This window comes from Rhinolophus ferrumequinum, chromosome 13 (genome assembly GCF_004115265.2).
Source record: "Rhinolophus ferrumequinum isolate MPI-CBG mRhiFer1 chromosome 13, mRhiFer1_v1.p, whole genome shotgun sequence".
NCBI classification, from domain to species: Eukaryota; Metazoa; Chordata; class Mammalia; order Chiroptera; family Rhinolophidae; genus Rhinolophus; species Rhinolophus ferrumequinum.
In genome coordinates this window covers 51,853,695-51,873,525 of record NC_046296.1, presented here as the reverse complement: position 1 = coordinate 51,873,525, position 19,831 = coordinate 51,853,695, and the positions used below count along the sequence as shown (strand labels likewise).

The 19,831-nt window shown below is 48.2% G+C and overlaps 1 protein-coding gene across 1 annotated transcript in view; it reads right to left on the bottom strand.

Moving 5' to 3' along the window:
- Nucleotides 1-19,831, bottom strand: part of ALK (ALK receptor tyrosine kinase) — a 646,243-nt gene that overhangs the window by 58,946 nt on the left and 567,466 nt on the right. Inside the window, exons 10-11 of the mRNA XM_033125413.1 lie at nt 2,950-3,044; nt 2,650-2,778 (exon numbers count right to left, since the gene is read on the bottom strand). Coding sequence (XP_032981304.1) covers nt 2,650-2,778; nt 2,950-3,044 — 224 coding nt within the window. The remainder of the gene's footprint in view (nt 1-2,649; nt 2,779-2,949; nt 3,045-19,831) is intronic.

Genomic DNA, 19,831 nt, shown 5'->3' with positions numbered 1-19,831 from the left:
GCCAGAAGTGTCAGAACAGTGAGTACCGGCTCCCCTGGTCCCTGCTGCAGCTGCTCACAGCGCCGGGCCCATGGGAAGTGGGGGCCAGCCCTGCAGGGTGCTTATTTCTGAGTGGGCCATGAGTGGCCGTGACCTCAGCCTCTCATGAGCCCACTGGACCTCTCTTCCTTCAGGCCCCTTCCTCTGCCTGGGGCGTCTCTCACGGGAGGCACGTTGCTCGGCCTTCATCATTTGTCTACTTGTACTCGCCTTTTCCAAACTGAGTTCTTGGAGCTCCTGACCTAGATCTTGTCCTGCCCAGCATCTCTGAGCACTGAAGTGCCCTCAGAGGAAGTGTGGAAGAGCTGCAGGTGGGTCGAGATTCAGGTTGGCGAGAGTGGACCTCAGCATGGACCCAAGGGGTGGCCTGTTCTCCCTGACCTGAGGCTGAATCCTGGCCAAGGGGGCTCGGTGGACGTTGTCTTGTGGGTGGTGGGCAAAGGAGGCCCTGCTCCCCTCCCTCCTCTAAATCCTCCTGATGAAAACAGAGACACCCCCGCCACACACGGCTAGTATCTGCAGCAAGGCGGGATTGGGAGGTCTGTCAGGCTCAGGAAGAGACGCATCCTACTCCTGAAACACAGCAGGGGAAGGGGTGTTGGGAGCCTGTCTCAGCTTCTCCTTCACCTGAGCTGCTCCCGATATGGCAGTGGGTTCCTGGGAAAGCAATGGCTCTTTGTTTGGTTCTCTAAAGCCTTCCCAAGGAGTCTCCTAAGGCAGCTGGGGGAGGCATTTGCCTCAATGTCCTCTTCCCTTTGAGCTGGGGTCACTCCTTCAGAAGGGGGTCTGGAGACAGAACGCTGACCCACAGCCCTTGTCTGTCACTCTGGCTCTGAGGCGGGGACTGGACAGTAGAGGAAGCTTGTGTTCCAGCCAATCACTCACCTCTAATTTTATCTGGACGTGCAGGGGGAGGCATCACTGCTTTTGAGCCGCCGTGTGATTTCATTAGTCTGAGTGGCCATTGGGCAGGCCCTTATCGATTAGCCTTTTAGGGACAGTGGGAATTATATCAATAAACCCGAGAGTCGGGCAGGGTGGGTGGCTATTTCCTAAATGTTGGTTGCTGGGGAGCCAGTTGCTGACATCTGAGAGCTGAGCTCAAATAGTAAGTGCCCACCAGTCAATCAGTAAGTGTTTCTGGAGCCCCTGCTATGTAATCAGTCCTGGTGGTTAGGTGGGGCGGGGGCTTGCCGTGAGATTTGCTTAGCATCATCCTGAATTTACCGCAGGAGGCAGGGGCTGAGCAAGGGCCAGGAAGTAACGGCAGTAACTCATTGGGCGGGCGTGGGCGGGGAGGGGTGTTGAACGAGTAGCAGCAGGCTGCCTCCCTCATGTGAGATGTTTTCATGAACCATGAACCACGAGGCCGAGGCCGGGCGGGGAAAGAGAGACTGCAGTTTAGCATGCCAAGTTCCCTTTCATGTGGAAGAAGGAAAAGGTATTTAGAGGTTCTAGTTAAGGGTGAAGAGAGGAAAAGGGAGAGGTGATGGGAAAGGCAATGAACTCTTCCCCCTGGTTTGCCAGCAGTTAGATCAGGCAGGAATCGGGAAGGGACGGTTAGTCTTAGGCAACGTTTCAGGAGAGAGGAAGGAAAGGATTTCTTTAAAAACAAAGGAAAGCTAATATTTATTTAGTATGTCGATAATCAATGAATTTAGTGCAAAGCTATAAGCCTCTATTTTTTTTTGTATTTTGCATTAAACAAGAATTTCACATTTATAAATAGAAATGAGAGATTTATCATTTATCAATTATTTTAGTAAAGAATTGTCTTTTATAGGAAAAAGAGCGTGGGTGGATCATCACTGTACTCCTGCTTCTCCAGGTTACTCACATAGGAAGAAGCTTCACATACCCACGCACCAAAACCCACCTGGGGGAACCCCTCGACCTGGGGTGTCAGGCCGGGGGGGCCTTCATCAGCTTCTCTGGCGCTCGGCTCTCAGATCTATTAACTGCTAAGGAATGGCATACTGCGTTTCAGACTGATTCCCATCTGACACACTGAGTAGCTGAGAAGTCACATCCATGGTTTAGGGCCAGAGGCTGAACAGGCCTGTGTTTGAAGCAGCAGGGCCCCCACAAGAAGTCCTTTAGCCTGGGGGCTGCTGAATCAAGCAGCTTTGGAAGCGAGCTGAGCTTTGGGTAAATGTGCTGAACCTGAAGCTTTTGGGGCTTTACCCACGACGGGCTAGCCTGCCTTTGTGCAACAGATAACCTTAGCTTTGGTCCCAACGCTCTTTATGAGGAGAAAATCATCTGATGGAAGGTTTGCTTTGTTCAGTAAATGGGGAGTGGTTTCAAGGGAATGAGTTGAGGAGAAGATACCAGGTTGGTTACGCGTTTGTGTCAGGACCTGGCTGTTCCCCAGGCATGGAGGAGAGATGCTCCTTTGCTCAACGTTCGGAAGCTCCCTTTGCCCAGGTAGTAAGAGAACCAAACAGCTTCCTCTTGGAGCCCCATACCCAGGGTGTAGGTGATTTCCTTCTAAAGGTTGACTCTTTTATTCTTTAAACATAGCTCCCACCCCAATCATAGCATGTATCTTTCTTCTGCTTTTTGCAACAAAAACATTACTTTGCTCAAATTTGTCAGTTGAACCCTTACCTGTAGGGTCAAAGATGGGGGTCTCTCTTGGTGTATTGTCCCAGAGTTTCACCTCTTTGTTTGGGTTTCTCTCAAACAGATTTCTTGATTTGAGTGCTGTATTCTGTGGCATCTTGTCTTCCCCACTGACTAGAATAGAGAAGACCCCATGGGCTGAGTTAAGAGAGGCTCAGTTGCAGGGAGAGGGACGATGAGGCCCCAGGGAAGGTGGAAGGGGGCGTGGGCTCCGGTCAAGAAGGGACAGCGAGGCCCGAGGTAGTCTGGGTTGGAGAACAAGTGCCGGGGACAGGGCGCACTCACTGGTGAGGTAGCAGTCCAGGCTGATGGAGATATTGTCAAAAGCCACGGTGGCTCTGGATCCTTGTCCCCACCACGCGACAATCTGCAGCCAGAACCTGTACATGTGTTAAAAGGAGTGTGTGTGAGGAACAACCTGGGTTGGCCATGTCTTAGGATTCAGCATCCCGCAAACAGTGCTGATACCTTGCTCCTGAGTCATTTTTATCAGCCTTACCTCACCTCAGAGCAATCGCAAGAGGGGAGCAGTCAGCATTTCTCCCTATGTGTCCAGCACAGAGTACTGCCCTTTCTGAGGGATTGTTCCGAGTGTTCATCCAATTCGGAGTTTGGGGCTTGGGTCTAGGACTCATGGAAACTCTGAGGAGAACTCTCTCACTTTCTAGGTGTGCCAGGTGGGTGGAAATGGGCAGGCTTTATATTCAGCTGGTGCCCCCAGGTAGAGTTGAAATCAATTACATATGAAAATGCTTCTGTACCAACTGATGAAGGGCCACTGCCCCCTGAAAGCCCCTGCCTGTTGCCTCAGGCAGCCTGGCTACTTCCTTGATGCCCCTTGAATTTCCCCATTAACCAGCAAATGAAACATTAATCCCTCACACGGGGGTGGGAGGCAGGTGTCTCAAGGATCCCCAGTGTCCAGCATCAGTTCTGACTGGGGTTGGTCTGTACAGTGCCCAGCTGGTTGTTAAATATTAAATTATCTGACTACGGTCCCTGGGGGTGTTTGTAACTAATGCAGAGGGTCATAAATATTAACAGTAAACCACTGAGATATTGTTGCTTTCCACCTCTTTCATAGCCTTGCAGAGTCAGGTCCTTGGACTGTGGCCAGGGCAGGCTGTGGAGTGGGGAAAACAGAAAACTCCTTTGGTTTGTTTGACTCTTGGGGAGTCATTCTCCTGGAAGGCTGTCAGTCAGCCAGACCTTTCCTGCTGCCAAATGAACGTTTCCTGAGAACTTTCAAAACCTTTCCCACCTTTCAGAAAGTCAACCCAGAATGACCTGCAGAAGAATGTGCAGTTTCTAGTGTGGATGTTAGAACATCAAAAGAGGAGTCCCATGCCCTCACTTGGCGAATGGATAAACTACGTGTGGGATGGCTGTACAGTGGAATCCTACCCGCCCCTCCCAGTATAACAGAATGGACCAGGATACACACTATAAAATAGATGGACCTCAAAAGCATCACGCTAAGTTAAAGAAGCCAGAGAATAGGTTAATAGGTTAAAGACCTCATGATTCCATTCATACGAGTGACTCCTTTTATATGACATGTCTAGAATAGGCAAATCTATAGCGCCAGATAGCAGAGTAGTGGTTGCCGGGGGCGAGGCATGGTGGGAACAGTATTGGCTGTAAACCCGCTCAAGGGTTCTTTTTGGGCTGATGAAACTATTCTAAAATTGGACTATGATGCTCTTTGCACAACTCTGTATGTTTGCTAAAAGTCATTGACATGTAGACCTAAATCAGGTGGATTTCATGGTATGGAAATCATAGCTCAATAAAGCTGTCAGAAAAAAGGAAAGAGAGGGAACCCACACAGTAGCATGTTGGCAGCTAGGGCTAGCAAGAGCAGAAAACTGGAGAGTTGGCGGGAGTGGGAGACTGACAGTGGAGATGGCAGGGCAGAGAGGGCAGAAGAAACATAGGACACAGAGTGTTAACAGAGCGGGGAAATGCCCATAGGAAAGAAACACACAGGAGAAAGAATGTTCACTCGTGATTTGCAGGAAGGGCAGCACAACATTACAGTCAATGGGTGAACTGCTGGCCGGGGCTGGAAACCCCCGTTATGCCCATGAGCAGATGACCTCTGAACAACACATAATGGGTTAGATGCTGGCTTGGCTATTCCTGGCCAGAGAACAATTACTGCCTTCTACGAGGGAAAGACTTGAAGCCACAAGCAAACAGTATGTTTGTGATTGATTATTCTTGACTGAACTACATTGTAAACCCATCTATGCCTTCACCCGTCTTGTGAAATCTGTTCATTCATCACATCATCCTTGTTTGCAAGTCACAATTAGAGGGTCCAAATCTGGTTCAATTCTACAGGGAAAATGCCTGAGTCTGTTTTACCCACGGCCGAGCCCACTGCAGCTCTGTTGGCCACATTCCCCATGGTGGCGTCCTCCTGCCCTTGGTCAGGAGAGAGCAGCAGGAAGGGCTGGTGCTTGGTTGGGCACGGGCAGAGAGGTGCCCAGTGGACAATCTCCCAATCCTGTTCTGGGACACTTGGATGCTGGATGAGTGTGCATGAGGGATGGGCAGCACGAGAAAACACCTGCCTTGCCCAGCCAGCTCTTGGCGCTTGAGCACGGACCTCTGACAGGTGTCTTTCATAACAATCTTGACAAGCACCTATCTTGGATTTTCATTTCGTACACACCTATCTTGTATTGGGACCTGCTCAAGGCTTGTGGGGGATTCTAAGAGAAATCAGACAGGAACGCTGTATTCAAGTTGCTTACTGTCTAGTGGAGAAATGCAGGGTATATATGTCAGTGTAGAATGAGGTAGGAGGAGGAAGTGCCACATGGGAGATGTGGATAAAATGCTCCGATCGCTCAGAGGAGGCAGGAATCCCATCAGCCTGCGGAGACGGGGAGGACTTCACAGAGGAGGTTTAGAAGAAAGGAAAGGACTCACAGATCTGGATGTGGGGATGGGCGCGGTGAGGAGAGGGCACCTCCAGTAGAGGAACTGAAGTGAAGGATGTGTCAGAGCAGGACAGGGCCCCTGGCTTGAGTGTGAGGCGTGGGGAAGGAGGTAAAGGTGAGGAGAGGCAAGTGTGTCTCACACGCCTTCACTGGGTTTCTCCGAGTCTTGGCAGACTCACAGCTCCGGTTTCCCCGGATGTCCACGGGGAACACAGTCTATAGAGGAGTCCCCGGCTTGGGCGTGTGTAACCCCGGAACACAGTTAGGCTGGGCTTCTCAAGTGGCAAACCACAGCCCTCAGACTGCTGTCCCGATCACTTTACAGCAGTTGCCAGCGTTAGGGAGACGCTGCTCCCAGACCACGAGAGAACAGGCACTCAGAGCTGCTTGGAGATGGTGAATGGAAAGAACCTGTTCCCCGGTGGACGGAAGCATCGGGAAGGCAAAGCAGCCCGAAGCTCCTGCACAGCCGTGGGTAAGGGGCCCGTAGCCCACCTTCCTGATTCTCCACTGGGTCATCATCTCCTAATCTGTCATCCATAGGCCAACGGGCCACGCCAGGCGCTGATTTCAATGCTGAGCTGCGTCACGGGTGTACCATCCCCAAAGGCCTGGAGCGCCAGAGCCCGTAAATTACCTATGTGTGCCTACTGAGCGTGTGGGGAGGGCACAAACAAATCCGTTTGTCCCTAAACGGCCCTTCCACAGAAACTGGACATCTCCCCTACCTTCCTTCCTTATTATTGAGAGATTAGAGCTGCAGAGTTCTCACCCAGCCATGGATGACGTGATGCAAGCTGGGGCTGGACTGGTTGCTAAATAGAAGAGTTTCTAAAGTGCTCTGTAAGGCAACGGCAGTGGCAGCTGCTGTTTAAAAGAGTTTGATTGACACTGGGAATTGCACATATTTTGAGTTAGGAACACTCACAACAATCAGGGAAGACTCAATCAGATGTCGAATCAGATGTAAACATGCGATGCTGTCTATCCAGGAGGCCACACCACCAACCTTTCCCCAAATGCTCCAGACTCCATAGGCTACAGGGAAGGGAGAGGTGGGACAAAAGGTGTGGGAAGGGCAGGGGTGAAGCAGAGGCAGTCCAGGAATGGGGACTGGGGATGGTAGGTGATGGGGTGGGGAGGGGACAGCAGAACCAATCTAGGAGTTTCTTTTCTGTGGGGGCTCTGGCCAAGGAGTGGCCATTGGTACCACCCAGATTCAGGCTTCTCTACTTTGGATGGTACCTGGTTGTGTGTCTTTACCTGAACCTTAGGTGAGGATCTCCTGGCTCTGCTCTTCCTCTCCCTGCTGCAGATGGGTGAGATTTCCTCAAGGCTCTCAGAGTCTTTCTGGTCTTTCCACTCTTTTCTGCTGAGCCCCCCAACAGTGTGGATACCAAGTCACTCTCTAGAGTCAGCCAGGGCCTCAGTTCTCACGTTCTAGAATGTGCCAGGTGGATTGCTCTGGGACCGAGAGGAAGTTCTAGCATGTACCAGGTGGAGTACTCTGGGTTTGGGGGAAAGCATGGTCCATGCCATCACTGCCAGGATCGCAGAGGCCAGGGGGCTTTAATGAACATGCAGGTTACTCTGTTGTCCCCACCCCAGATCCTTAGCCCTGCATGGGGAAAGGAAGCTGAGTCCCCATGGTGACAAAAGGCCCTGTCTGTGGGCAGCCTGGTCAAGGAGAAGGGAAGAGCCAGTTCTTTGGGGCTCCCCCAGCTCCCTCACTGATTTGTGCTATTTATGAACATGGCAACTGAGCTCCGCTGAGCAGTGGAGATCTCACTCCTTGCCCCTCTATAGTTCACACCTGCTGAGCTCTTTCCATTTCTCCAAAGAGGACACTTTTAATTGCGTGAGTTGTCGTTGCTTTTTCTCTTTTTTGCCAACTGGTGTTTAGAGTTCATTGTTAAAACAGACGTGGCTAGAGATCTTGGTTGGAGCCTGGCTTTGCATAAAGAAAGCATCCCTGACTCCGTCTTGCTCAGCTTTACAGACAGGCCTGTTGAAAGTGGGCCCTGGGGGATTCTTGGAGGTGGCCATTTGGGCAGTGGGCCAGAGTTAGAGGGGGTGGCTTTGGAATTGGGAGTCTCCCAGACTCATTGGGCAGATCTCTGCATAGAAAGTGCTGGCGCTGCTCATGTACAGCTCGAAAAATTCTGTCTCGTTCAGTCAACAGACTGTTAATGGACAGTGAATAAAATGCCTTATTTGCTACCCTGCCAGCCTTAGGGATTGACAAACCTAATTAAGTTCACTTAATGATTTTAAGTAGCTGACAGAAAGGTGTGTGTCTGAATGTGGGCTGAGGGAAGAGGAATGATGGGGCGAGAGGGCAAGCCAGAACGGCAGGACTGCATTTGATGGATGGGTACCACGTCTCAGGTTCCCCAGTCAACCATTCAGTGGGCTCGGGAGGAGGGAGTGCGCTGCATCCCCTTGGCAGCTGGGGCTTGTCTGGGCTCTGGCTGCTTAGGACAGAGCCGGCAGGTTCTGCCAAGGAAAAACACTTTCTCTAATGTCTCACTGCACAGTGGATTTGCTCAGCAAAAGTCTTCTAAAATGGACTGTCACAAAGCTCGGGTCGCAGTATGCTTTTCTATTAGAATAATATATGTGATGAGAAGGCCCTGCTGAGTCCATCCTATTAGCTGCGTAATTGACTTCAGTTCTGCGTTGAAGAGGAGGGGCTGATGGCCAGCTTTGGGTTCCCAGGACCAGCCGTGGCCGGGATCAGCACGGCCGCGGCGAGGCATGTGCATCCTGACCCTACGAATCTTTGGCTCCTGCGCAGTGAAGTGGGGTGGCCTGGACATTCAAGGCCAGACTCAGCAGTTGGGAGCACACCGGCTCCCACTCTCAGAAGTAATTTAACCATCTCCTGACTCGGTTTCCCCTCTGGGCTTAATCACACTACGAGCAGTGAGAAGTCAGTACAGAGTGCCTCCAGGGCGGCCAAGGGCCGTAGAGATTTTTCACAATGAATCTGGCTTTGTGAGGAAGCCCTTTGGAGTGAATACGGGAGAAAATGAATTTTCAGTCAGGCCGAGTATACGTGAAGAATCACTCAGATTCTTCCAAGTTCTCAGTCCCAGGCTTCCAGGCAGTGGTTGTCTGTGCTCACTTCTGGGGCTGAGACTGAAGGATCCTGCTCCCAGTTTGTCCTGGCGTGCCACCAGTCAGGAAGGCCTGCCCCAAGGCTGTTCCACAGTACTGCAGGGCGGGGAGAAGCCCTTCGCTAGCAAGTTCTAGTTTTTCTCTTTCATACTCTCATCTGGGTCACATATGTTAAGCTCTCCCCAGGTTTTGAGGGGGAAAAGTGAAAGGTAGATCTTGCTTCCTGGAACCCCGGCTCAGTAGGGGAGGTGCCTGTGCACAAGAATACCTGCCCCTTAGGCTCAAATGTGTCAAGTGTCCTGAGGGACGAAAAGTGTTGTATTTAGGGGAGTGATAGGGAGAGGGAGAGAGGGAGAGAGGGAGAGAAGACATGGGAGATCACCTTTTTCTTGGGCTGGATAACCCCATCGGAGTTACTAAGGCTAGATATTTCTGGAAGGCCAGTAGAAGAAGAGAGCTGAAGAAGGAAGGGCAGGGACCTCTTGGGAGCACCAGCTGATTTACCAGGTCATACAGGGAGATAGCAGCGGAGGCAAGATGGGAACTCAAGCCTCTCACTTCCCAGGCCACTTCTTTCACCATCCTTTGTAGAACTATCCGATTCTTTAATCTCATTTAGTTTCTCGTATGTACTCCATACTATTGGTGAAGTACAAGCCCCCTTGGAGGGCAGTCCAGAGCTAGAAAGTGACTGCATCCATTCTTCTCAGAGAGACTGAATGTCCGCTCTACTTTTCTCGGACACACAGACATTTCTAACACTGGCCTGGTCCTCTACCCTCTGTGGCTGTGCTGGCCTCTGTCTTGCAGGGCTAAGATGGAGCCAGAGATGGCAGCACTCCCATGGTGAGAAGACCCAGGGAAAGGGAAGTTGCTGGCTTCCTTCTCCCTTTATGAGGAGGGTGAATTAGCAGTCTTCTCTGTTTGGTGGAAGCTGAGTTTCAAAAGGTAAAGTGAAGACTGGGCTATATACTGCTTGGTACTGGGTTATATACTTGGGACCCTGGGCAAGTCACTGAAACTTGTTAGGCACCATGTTGGTGTTTGAAAATCTATAATGTGGGTATTTTCACAGTGGAAGTCTTTCTTTAGCATTGGAGGTTCCAGTGCATTGTTCCTGTTTTATATATTACATTTTAATTAGAAATCTCTGTTTCTTCAGGTAGTATTGAATCTCCCATTCTGCCTTTGAGCAAAAATTAGTTGAGCACCTGTGATGAGTCAGGCACTGTGTCTAAAGCTGGGAGTATAGAGATACATATTAATAACGTGGACCTTGACCTTGAGGAATTTGGACAGCTTTGTAATTCATATTATTCACTGACCAGGGGATTTCTTTCTAAAGTCCCTTTTAGTTTTCCCCCATAGAGCTAGAATCTACACAGTGAGCTTGAATCTTGGCAGTGAGAGAGAAGTCAAGACAGACTTTGAAGACCTGAATGCCTAGGAGAATGGTGGAGCTACAGATAGAAGAATCACTCAGAAGCAGGTGTGCTGGTGGGGGACACGTTTAAAGTATTGGTGGGATGTCAATCAGGCAGCTGGAAACTCAGGTTGGGATTCAGGTGGAAATCAAGAGTATGAGTCATCTGCATGGAGGTGAGGATGGAAGCTGAGAACATCAGTGAGGTTCTTGGAGAACAGTGGATAGAGAATTGGATTCTGCTTTGCTTCAAATATCAGCAGCCAGTTAGCCCTTAAATACTAAACTTCATGCCAGGGACAGAAAGGACTGAGAACCACAGGGCTCCATTTTCAGAGGCACTAAAAGTTATGGAAAACATATGTATCTGTTGACTTGTAAACTGAGCTGTGGATATTACCAAGAAAATCTTGAGCAGATCTGAACATCCTGTTACTCTAAAAGGGGTTCACTTATTGCCATGTTGAGTGACTACTTCTGAAACCAGGCTCATAGGCGGAATCTGTCTCACTGCTTTGCACGCTTGATTGTGGAAACTTAGCAATCAAAAGCAACAACTGGTCCCAAACATCACAGTAAATCAGTGTTAGAAATAAGATGTAAAGCTCAGAATTGCTAAATTACTCCTTGCTCCAATGATCTGAGATATTTTCTGAGGAAGAAACAGGGCCAGATCCTTCCCGAGTTATGAATGTTTGACTTGTACAGGTCACTGCCTGGTTGCACACTGCATTGTTGAGCCGCCAGTCACATCTTCTCAGAGGGACAAGCCAAGGCTGCCCTGGGCCATGATTCCATTTGGAAGGCAGCAGAAGAAGGGGCCTCTTCTCCTCCAGCTCCTCTTCCCCCTTTCTGCGCTCCATTTCGAGGCTCCAATCATTTCACATTTGGTCTCTCACAAGAACCTCCGACAGTGTCCACGCTCCGGTTCCTCGCCTCCAGCCCATCTCTGTGCTCACTGGCTCAGTATCTCCCACGGCGCCGAGGCCTAACGGCCACACTGAGCCTCCCTAAGGGAGATTCCTCAGGATTCTCTGACACGACCTAGTTGGCTATTCTTGAACCCACATAAGACATTCCTGTCTATTTCTCCTGATGGCCTCCTTTGGAATACCCTGGCCCTTTAACATTCCCTTAGACCGAAGTTTTCCTCACAATCATAAACTTATCATAATCCCATTTTCTCAGTGACAGCTCCCCTAACACACGGAGGTCACTGCACCAGCTCAGCATGGCTCTGGGGGACCCTGCACAATGGCTGTATGTGTGTGACTGTTTGCCTCTCAATGCATGAGCTTTGTGTCCCCTCACAGTGGGCAGGCCCTGTGACGTGGCAAGAGGCTGGGTCATATGCCCCTTTCCATCCTCTGTACTTGTTGGGGGCTTAGGAATGTACGTTTGCTGACAATGTGACAGCAATGACACTTCTCTAGTCACTTGATTCCCTGTCTTGCACACAAGGATATCTGAATGTGACGTTTTATGCCAATGACTTCCAAATGTGGTGAAACGTCAAAATCACCGAGGGAACTTTTAAAATAGATATATTTCTGGGCCCAATATATGATCTACTGAATTGGAATCTTTGTGTATGAAGCCCAAAATTCAAGACTGCCCAATGCTGAGAGTAGCTAAATAAGGCATCGGTATTCTCAAATGATAGTCTGATCAATTCCTTGGGTTATTCCATGAGACAACACATTGGTTTTGTTGTTTTTTTTTTTTTTTTCATTAAACCCATTTCCCTTTCTTATGGGCACACAGCTAGACTGCATTCCTTAGCATCCCTTGCAGTTAGATATAGCCATATGATTGTATTCTAGTGAACAGAAAGTGAGCTGAAGTGACGACTCATAAAAATCTTCCAATGCTAGGCCCCAACACCCCTGATGCCCTTTGCCCATTGGTTATCTGAATGCCAGGGTTTCTAAAACTGGAGAAAGAGAGGAGCCACACGGAGAAGAAACTGGGTCCCTGAATGACTAGATGGAAGGCCACACATCAATTTTAGCACATTCATTTCAAATTTCACGTGAGCAAGAAATACATTTCTGTTTGTATAGCTCTGAGGATTAGAGGTTTATTGTTACTTTGGGTAGAGGTACCCGGTCTAAGATATCGTGTAGCCCAAGCCCGGTTCCTCAGGTGTGTTCAATGCACTTGGCGTGGTTGGGTTGATGACTAACGCATTCCTGGGTGGGGTGATGGGCGGAGGTCGCCCCTGGCTGGCTGCAGGACTCTGAAGTGCCCTCCCCTCACAGTTACAGCCTTTCCCCACTGCACACTCTGCACCAGTCCAGGACTAGCGACGTGCTGAGTGAGGCACGCGAATGGATTTAAGGAGTGTGGTCTCGTACTCCGGGATGCTAATTCTTGTCTGCCTCTGGGAAGGTAAGGAGGACAAAGCCAAGTTGCTTACGAAGGCTTTGAACTTGATGGGTTTAGTCAGTCACCTCGCGTGGCCTAAAAGTGCCCTGGAGCCCACCGTTTTCTCTCAGTTCAAAGAACTGATTCAGTCTGATGATATGAAGCACGTGGAGGTCCTCGGCTGCTGCAGCTTCAGGAAGGACACTGGCTGCTACACTTGGTTAGGAGTGGACAGCACCTTTCGTTTTCTTCATCCACTGGGAGGAAGGCCCCGGAAGGGCTGGGTTTTGCCTGTGTGTACTCAGGGCAGTCAGACGCCCCTCAGGAGGGGCAGGCTCCACCCGGGGAAGCAGAGCCTTGAGGTCTCCCCCCAGCTCTGCTCCCACTCTGACTTTGGAGCCTGTGGGGCTGCGTCCTCGTGAGTCCCTGACGTGCATCTGTTGATAGTGAATGAACCAATGCAGCCTCACCCAGGACGCCCGTCATTCCTCTCGGCTTCTATTGGCGTGGGCACATCTGGCACAGGAGAATCCCAAAGTGGCTACCAGAGAGGTGCCTGTTTGGAAGAGAGGTGTCCCAACAGCTGGGCCCTTATTGGGGATCATGCTGTTCTCGCTCTGTCTCCTCCCCACCCCTACTACCCGCTGGTGCCACAGCCTTTCCTGCCCGCTTCCTCGGAGGGCTGGGGCTGTTGCGTGTCAGGGTTACTGATCCTCTGGCACTGAGTAGGACAGTAAGTGTTGGTTGGAAAAATAAATCCATAATACCCGGATGATTTGAAAGTTATTACCATTTCACACCTGAGCATCTTCACAGGGTCCTCCCTGGGGAAGCAGCAGGTCTAAGGAGGAGTCTCTATGCTTAACTACCTGAAGGTCCTTGACGTAACCTCTTTTGCCTCAGTGTTCTCACCTGACAAGGGGATGACACCTGCCCTAACTACCCAGAGGTGTGGCACAGAGTGGGCACCTCATGTTGTGAAGGAAAATCACGCGGGAAGGGAGGTAACTGGTTGCTGTGAGTGGGGACAACATGAGGGCAGAGTGTGGGGAGCTTTAGGAGCGGCTGTGACAGTCAGAGCAGCCTGCCCAGCAGAGGGGCAGCAGGACTGGGCCAGGAGGGGTGCCGCAGAGTGTGTCATCTACTCCTCCCACAGCCATGGCTCCTCCCCGGGGAAGGAGGGGTTGAGGCAAAGCAGTTACAAATGGAACCTTGTGGGGAAGGGGAGGCAGGTGGAAGGTGAAGACCGCATGGACGGCCGACCGTCTGGCGGCTTCTCCGAGGGACAGTGTAGACACCGTGTGGCCTGGAACTTCTGTGTCAGTCCTTATGGACGTGAACTTTCTTCTCCACTTAAAGGGTGATTTGTTAGCTGTATAACTAAGTATATTGTATTTTTATGCTTTTGTTTGACATGGCACATTAATATATTTGCAAATCAGAGATGCTTATCAGAACCTAGGCTCTAGTTTCGAATTGGAGATTGTCAAAAGGATGCTAGAGTGGTGATTTGAAAAGGCACACAGTCAGGGGGCCATAGGTAGAAGGAAAAAGGGAGAATCTCCCTGTGTTGCCGGGCTGCAGGTGTGAGGGAAGAAAGGCAGGCAGGGTGGGGCTGGGCAGGGAGGGGTCTTCAGCAGCAGCTGGTGGTGCGGAATTAAGATGATAAATTTCAGGGGCTGGATGAAGCGAAGAAAAAGCTAACTCAAAATGAATAAGAGGTGTGGCCTAAAATAATCCCAAACGAAACCAGTTTGTTAACAACAATGGTTACCATTTATCTAGTTTTCTCCTATATGCCAAGCAGTGTGCACGCATTTCCTCAGGCACGTCCGCAGGAAGCCGACTAACCTAAGGGTTAAGGGAAAATAATTTCACCTCTTTAGACCTCAGATTCCTCTTATCAAAATGGGAATTAACTATAGTATGTACCCACAAGGGGCTGTTTTAAGGATGAAATGAGATAATGCATGTTGAGTGCCTGTCACAGGGACTGGCCCACAGTAGGTCCTCAACAAAGCTGGCTCTAACATCACTGTTTATAACTCTTCCCATGGCTCTATGAGAAAGCTGGGATTCAATTTACAAAAATGTGAATTAAACAGAACTTTTCCAGGGGTGTGTCTAGACCTGTAAACTAAGATTCACCAGAAATATCTGGATTTCTATTCACTAGAATTTACTATTTCTCTACTCAGGTTAGAAATTGTAATGAAAATGCCCCTCTAATGCCTTTCTTATCACAGAAAGATGCTACACAAAGGGAGAGTATTGTTATTGATAACACCCCATATAAAATGGGAATTCTTTGGATGAGAAACAAGAATCGAAAAAATCTTGGCTTTGTGGAATTTCTGGTCTACGCACATGAAGATATAATTCTCAGTTTCACCGATCCGATTTGAAAGACACATTTGTGAAACATACCACTCATCGTTTAGGGCATGGATACAAGGGGAACAGGAAATCTAAATATCTCCAGAGGGAACATTTTTTCTTGTTAGACTCGGTATATAGTGGACAGCTAAAAGCTTTTATAATGATAATGCTGGGGAATAGAGCCTGCACATGTGTGATAAGTTATGTACTTTCTATTTGGCTATATGATTGCAGTGATTTGTGGGACATGATTTGATCCATGGTGTTTCCAAATCCATTTCGTGATGAGTAAGAACTTAGCATCTACTTCTGCTCTGTAAGCATGTCAAAGTTTAGGATGCTGTGGGATCACTGTGTTTCATTTAGTAAGATATATGATGATAAAGAGGAAAACTTGGGGTATGTCCCTGCAACAGACTGACATTTAGAATAAGGGGAGAGAACTTGCCTTTCTTCCATTTTGAGAAAAGGGAGAATTAATTCCAACAGAAAGAGTGGCAACTGAATGGGGAGAAAGGGAGCTGATGAAGTGGGGAATAAATGAAGAAAACTAGTTATATGAGGTGGATATAAAGCAATGAGAACTTTTAAGCATTCATAGTGCCAGTATTTGAATTGGTGCTGTCCTTCAAAATGACCTTGAGAGCATGTATCTGTATTCCAGGGATGTTGCCACTGCTCGAAACATCTTGGGCACTGCTCTTGGAGATTTATTTTGTCACCCTTTATGGTATGGTTGTACAGTTAATATCACTTCATAATGATGACAGACTATGGCATTATTTCTATCACTTGGCCTATTTGTAAATGGACAGAAGAAGTATCATTCCATGGATCAATGTCTCCCTGTCATCAGCCTTTATATACCAATGGCATATTCTCTGAGCCTTTGCAGAAGGACTGCTGTGTGGTGGGAGCTATCTGAATATAACACTTGGCTCTCAAGTGCTCAGCTCTAGATCTGCCTACTCATGAGGATAAGGACACACAATTTAGACCAAAGTCTTTCATGTAAAGAGATTCCAACAAGACAGTAACCAGAGACAAAGAAAGCACAGGTACCAGGCAAGTCTCTAAAGAGAATTCCTTGTCACAAGAGTAACAAATGCTGTTTGGGGGTTCCCTCTGATGAGGCACAGGTGTTGATTTCATAACAGAACACTTTTCAGTGGTATTTATTATAATGGGATTTTATCTGTTTTGTTAGGCACAGGTTGAAAAGCGAAAGCATGTTAGATAGATTCCAACAAGTGAAATTCTCAGTTAATTCAGCTAGAATTTGGAAATATATGCAATTTCCTTCAACTCATTCTGCCAACACATATATTTATTAGACATGTTATGTGTCAGGAATGGTATTAGATGTTCAAGAAACAGTGATATATAAGACAGACCTGACCTCTCCCTTGCTGGTGTATATTCAGGTATTGGAAGAAACAGATAGTAAAGAGTGACAAGTTATTAGAGGGTTGTTTTAAGAGCCACGAGAATATATTATAGGTTTACAATATAGTCTAGGGGTCTAGGAAGACTTCTGTAAAAAGTTAAGGAGATAAAAGGTACAAGAAGAACTTTTCAGGCGAAGAATTTAGCATGGTACATCCGGATTGAGACAAGTCCAGCGAGGTCACCAGGTAGAGTAATAAAGAAAGAATGGTACGAAGAGAGGCTGGTGAAGTTAGGGATGGACAGATCACGCATGGGCCTAAATAAAGGTTTTATTAAAGGAATTTGAAAGGCGCCTTAAAAACCACGGGAAGCCATTGAAGGATTTTTAAAATGGGAAAAGTGATTAAATTTGCATTTCAAAAAGTGTATTCCAACTGTCTTGTGTAGACTGGATTGGGTGGGCACAACCAAATGGAGCCAACGAGACAAGTTGGGAGGCCACTGCCAAATCCAGGCAAGAGGAGCGTGGCTTAAGGTAGTTGCGTGTCACGCCCAGGGGTCATGACCAGTGTCTAGAGACTGGGAGCACTTTAGGGCTAGCCTGTAAGGCCTTATAAAGTTGCTTTAAAGACTTTGTAACGTGTGGCAGTTGGGGAACCTGGGAGCAGAGGTGGTTTGGGACAGCGTAGGGAATCAAGTTCTTGCCTCTTCCAGGTCCACGGTTGGGGAGCTGTCCAGGAGGTGGGTGCTGAAGACTGAAACTGTGTCGGACCTGCCTGAGGAAGCTTCGTGGGCTGTGGACACGTGGTGCAAGGTGCTAACACCAGTGGAGGAAGGGAGTTGGTCTTTCTTTGTCTTTTATCTATTTTCTTTGTCTCATTGCCTTATTGATTTCCTTTCTCTACCTTTTCCCTCCTCGCATTTTCATTTTCTGCCAATCTGGGCAGCTAGAACTCACTCTCGCTGGGAGAAAGAGGAACGAGTGTGCCTCTTGCTCCTTCTCTATCAGAGACTTACCCTTAGAAGGAGGCAACAGAGCACTGATGACAGCAAGTTCACAAGAACCCTCATTCCATCTTAGGGTTGGATGGCTAGTTATTATTGCTAAATTGGCCATCCCAGCCTCTTCTGAGGATTTAGGTGGGGGAGACAGTATGTGGGGGAGATATTATTATTATTATTATTATTATTATTATTATTATAGTTATTATTAGTAGTTATTAGTGACTAAGCATTTAGGTGGGCCAGGCATTTCCCCAAGCACTTTCCTTCCCCAACCCTCTAAGAGGGTAAATGTTATTATTGCTCTTTTATAGAACATGGCTTGACTTGGAAGATCAGATGTGATCTGTGCTATTTATTCAATAAATTATCTGAGGCTACATAACTGGGGGATGAGAATGGAGGACATGGGAAATAAAATTCATTGATACCTACTATATAGAGATGCTTTTGATAGTCATTGTATGTAGTCTCATAACAATCGTATGAAGTTCTATTGTTATTATACACATTTTACAGATGTGGACCCTGAGGCTCAGCCAGATTCAGTAATTGGCTAAGGTCACAAAATTGGTAAGTGGGTGAGCCAGTTTTTAAACTTGGGACTTTGTGATTCTAAAGCCTACGCTCTTTCATCCACAGTACTTTTGTTGTTTTATGGGCCAGTCACATCTACAGTCTAGTTGGATTTTAGCAAGTGAAAACCCCCGTGCCTCATCCTCCTGCAGTTCCGTTTGTCTCTGGGTCTTGATCTTTATATATCATCTCTAGCTCTGGGTGGGATGAGGTTGGGTCAGGGGTGGCTTCCCACATCAGAGTGTTTCAGTGGTCTGCAGGCTCCCTGAGAATGGGGGCACTTGTGTATTCTGTAATCACACACTTATTAAGTCATGAAGCATCATCAAACCAAGCTGGTCTTTGTCTGGATCTCCACTGGAGAGTGTGGCCTCATTATCAATATTGGAAATGTCAGTCTGGTAAACAGCCTTACACAGGGAGGAGGGAGGCTGAGAACAAAGTCTTTTTCAGACAAAACTCTAGTGGATGGGAGTGAACAGAATCAACATCTTACTTGCTGTAAATCCCCTGGAGTGGCCACAAAAGAGAGAGGACTTGCTGGATTGAGGTGAAAAACAATCCCTTTGATTCATCTGAATTAATTTAGCATCTCCCAGGAGGGAAGGCTCTGGCCTCACCCTTCTGACCTCCATCCCCTGCACACAGCCCCCACAACCCCAAAGGACAAAAGACCAGTTGATGGTGGAAAGCGCCCACACTGCCCCTTCCTTCACTTTAATTAAATCCATTTGTCCTGGGGACACTGAGCCTTAGGATGTCCAAAGGCTTTGATCTTTAACCCACAGACATGGAAGGAATGAGAAGCTGGTGCTCAGAGTGAGGACATTGGCTTCTTCCTCTGACAGCACAGCCCGAGTTACGAGCTCATGGAAAGAGCAGACTCTGTGAAGTTTGGGGGAAAAATTTGAGACTCAGCTTTATATGTGCAAAGCTGTGTACCAGCTGAAATCACCTTCTGCCTTGCCTTCAGCCCTTTGCCCTCACTTTTTGAAGGTGGATCCACCAGGCTGGAAATTTTAATTTATTTCAGGGGTCTAATGCAGAGGTTGCTCTGGCTTGTAGGATTTGGCGTTTAGCCTGTTAAAGGTGGCTCTTCCCTTTCCAGGTCCATTTACCCGCCTGCTTTATAGATATAACCCCCTGCCCTTTTTGGTCTGGAGCAGATCAGCATCAAGTGTCGAGGCTTCAACACGACACACCAGTCATGTGAGCTGCGCGATGCTGGGCCATCTTTACTCAAGCATTGTTTACTCCAGGCCAACTGCAGGTGGCAGACTGGTGCCGTCCTGGGGAGACAAGCGACAGCTGAACTCAGCGGTTACCGCTACATTTCAGAGCCATATGGAGTTCACGATCTTCTTCTAGTCCAACACACTCAGTTTAAAGATGAGGAGACTGAGGCCCAGAGAAGTTAAAGGTCACAAAGGTCATTAGTGATAGAATCCAAATAGGAAGCAGGGCCCCTGATAAGCACTACTCTGTTTACTGAAGAATTTGCCATTCATCTCATCCACCTGCTTCTGGGGCCTGACTCCACACAGCACTGGACTTAGATCGACCTGAGCGTCTGTCCTCACTCTGATGCCAGCTTGGTGCTTCACCTCTTTGGTTCTCAGTTTCTTCCCTTGTAAAAATGGCAGGAGTAGGGAACATGGTAAGAGACCTGTCCTACCTGCATCACAGATTTTGTTGTTGTCAATGAGGAATAAATAGTCAAAAGGGAGAGTAAGGAAGAATCTATTAAGTAAGAGAAAATGCTATATACATAAAAAGCCTAATTATTATTTGGGAGTGATATGAGTTCTTCAGTTTCATTTCTTCTTGAGGATATTGGAGACAGCCACTCAGGCCAGGCCAGAGAGGTGAGAGGTGAACGCTCCTGAAAGAAACATGGTACTCTCTGTAAGCATGAAGAAAGTGTGTGTGCACGCAGGTGTATGTGCACATTTGTGTATGT